At 38.0% G+C, this 2102-nt stretch overlaps 1 protein-coding gene across 5 annotated transcripts in view; it reads left to right on the top strand.

Moving 5' to 3' along the window:
* SMOC1 (SPARC related modular calcium binding 1) overlaps positions 1 to 2102 on the top strand; it is a 226191-nt gene that overhangs the window by 131443 nt on the left and 92646 nt on the right. For all 5 annotated transcript variants that reach the window (XM_069091792.1, XM_069091790.1, XM_069091789.1 and 2 more), the window contains exon 4: positions 524 to 623. In XM_069091792.1, coding sequence (XP_068947893.1) covers positions 524 to 623 — 100 coding nt within the window. The remainder of the gene's footprint in view (positions 1 to 523; positions 624 to 2102) is intronic.

The raw sequence follows: 2102 nt of genomic DNA, 5'->3' as shown, positions 1-2102 counted from the left end.
TTCCTTCCTTCCTTCCTTCCTTCCTTCCTTCCTTCCTTTCTTTCTTCTTTGATCCATGCATGCCATCTCCCTGAAAGAAAAGACCATTTGTTGCCTTCCTTAATATTCTAAGTCCTTCTCCTCCAGGAATCTTCCTAAACGACCCAACCTAACAGTAACTCCCATTTCTCTATATTCCTTCGACGTTAAGATCATAAACTGGTATGATATTAATATTGCATGAAGTTGCTTTAAGTCTTCTTTTAGGTAAATCACCCTTGAAAGCAGGCGTCTGTCCTATTTTTTTCAGTATCCATTCTTATTCCCAGGATGCAATAGAGCATACTCTAATAGGCTTTTAATAAATGGTATTGAATGACTGGCTTCCTCATGTGAATATACTTTGGAGTCAGGTGTAGGAGTGGAGGGGATTGACAGCAGGTACCAGGTGCAAGATATGGCATTCACCTTCATAAGCCAGCTTGACCCATCCATGCTGAAGCAATACCTGATTCTAATGGCGTTTGTTCATTTTTCTAAACAGGTGCAGTGTCATACTTACACTGGATACTGCTGGTGTGTCACTACTGATGGGAAGCCTATCAGTGGCTCTTCTGTGCAGAACAAAACTCCTATATGTTCAGGTATGGGGTGGAAATATGGGAGGAATCAGTAGGTGGAAAGAGAAACCACACTAGGTCTGGTGCAAGATGGACAGGGACAGGGGGAGTTGGGAAGCTTGGAAATGTTGATGGGGATTGAGCTCTTTACTGGTCCTACCAGAGGAAGATGCAGCTCAGATTCTTCAACTTGTGTAGAAATGATGCCAAGTGACCAGAATCTACTCACTTTGGCTCTAGTTCAGTTCCTTGTTTCTTATCTTGCAAATGTCACATTATTCAGGGTAGATGAATATATGAGATTATAAAATATATTATACCCTTTAGGTTGATCCATGAGAAAAGTAGATATTTCCAATTTTCTGTTTCTAATTTTGTAAGCAAAAATTCTACTTGGGTTAGTTTTAGATGGTTGGGATGGGATACAGTGAAAGTGACAATCAATAAGTTTCAGTTCCATAACTAAAACTAAAGATAAAGACCTTATGAGATTAATATAAGGGTTTATTGTCACCCAGAAATGAATAACCTACTTCCCCTCCATTTTTCTTAATACTTCTCCCATTCCCAAGGAAACTTCAATATACCCATTCCCAAGGAAATTTCAAACAAAAACAATTTAATGCTACCCTTGCTGGATTTTTTTCACCAGGATCTAATGAATTCCAATACCACTGTTGTAGTGAATTTTTCTCTAAATTTCTCTAATTTTGGATTGGACACCTTCATTCATGGGCCCTGTAGATAAAGGGGGGGGGAAGGGGGAAATGAATAGAAATGGATGTAAACACTAGCAATACTATACTTAAATCCATGAGGCAAATAAGAAAGTTTGCTTTTGTGATGCTTTAAAGGGGAATTGGAAACTTTTACTTAGAGAGAGAGAAATCAAGCCTTCTTTGACTTTGGACATCCTATAAATGATCTAGACATCTTTCTTTAAAACAGAATAGACCCAAAATAAGTGAATTTTCCCCTAAATCTAGTATATGGAGGAGAATGATTTTGTAGGAGTCACAGTTCCATGTGAGATAATATGTTCTATAATATAAAATATGACATTACCTTTTTCAAGAGCATCTAGTGTTATATTTAAGGGAATATCTTTCCCTGAACAGCATTTTGAAGATGAGTTAATAATAGTGTCTTTCTCCCTGTCACTCTGTCATTTTAAAGGTACGGGCTTGCCTAGAACTTACAGGTGCCTCAGTGGTAGAACAGGTCTGTGTGAGACACTCAGAAGTGTGCAGCAGCATGTTTAGCCAAGTGTGCTTGACATCTTTTCCCTTGAGGGACAAACCCACTCAGTGGAAAATTGTTTCCATGCCTTGGACCATTTTTGCCCATTCAATATGATTGGACCAACTATTTTCCAGTTAATGCAATTGGAAAATCACTGATTTCCTGCTCTAACCAATAAGATGTCAGTTATTACATCTAGGATGAGAGAGGTATTTTTCTTTCTTTCTTTCTTTCTTTCTTTCTTTCTTTCTTTCTTTCTTT

The sequence above is a fragment of the Petaurus breviceps genome, unplaced genomic scaffold (genome assembly GCF_028583685.1).
Source record: "Petaurus breviceps papuanus isolate PSGF00001 unplaced genomic scaffold, PetGlider_PUasm1.0 189, whole genome shotgun sequence".
NCBI lineage: Eukaryota > Metazoa > Chordata > Mammalia > Diprotodontia > Petauridae > Petaurus > Petaurus breviceps.
The sequence above is the reverse complement of the archived record's forward strand: the minus strand, read 5'-3'. Positions and strand labels throughout refer to the sequence as shown.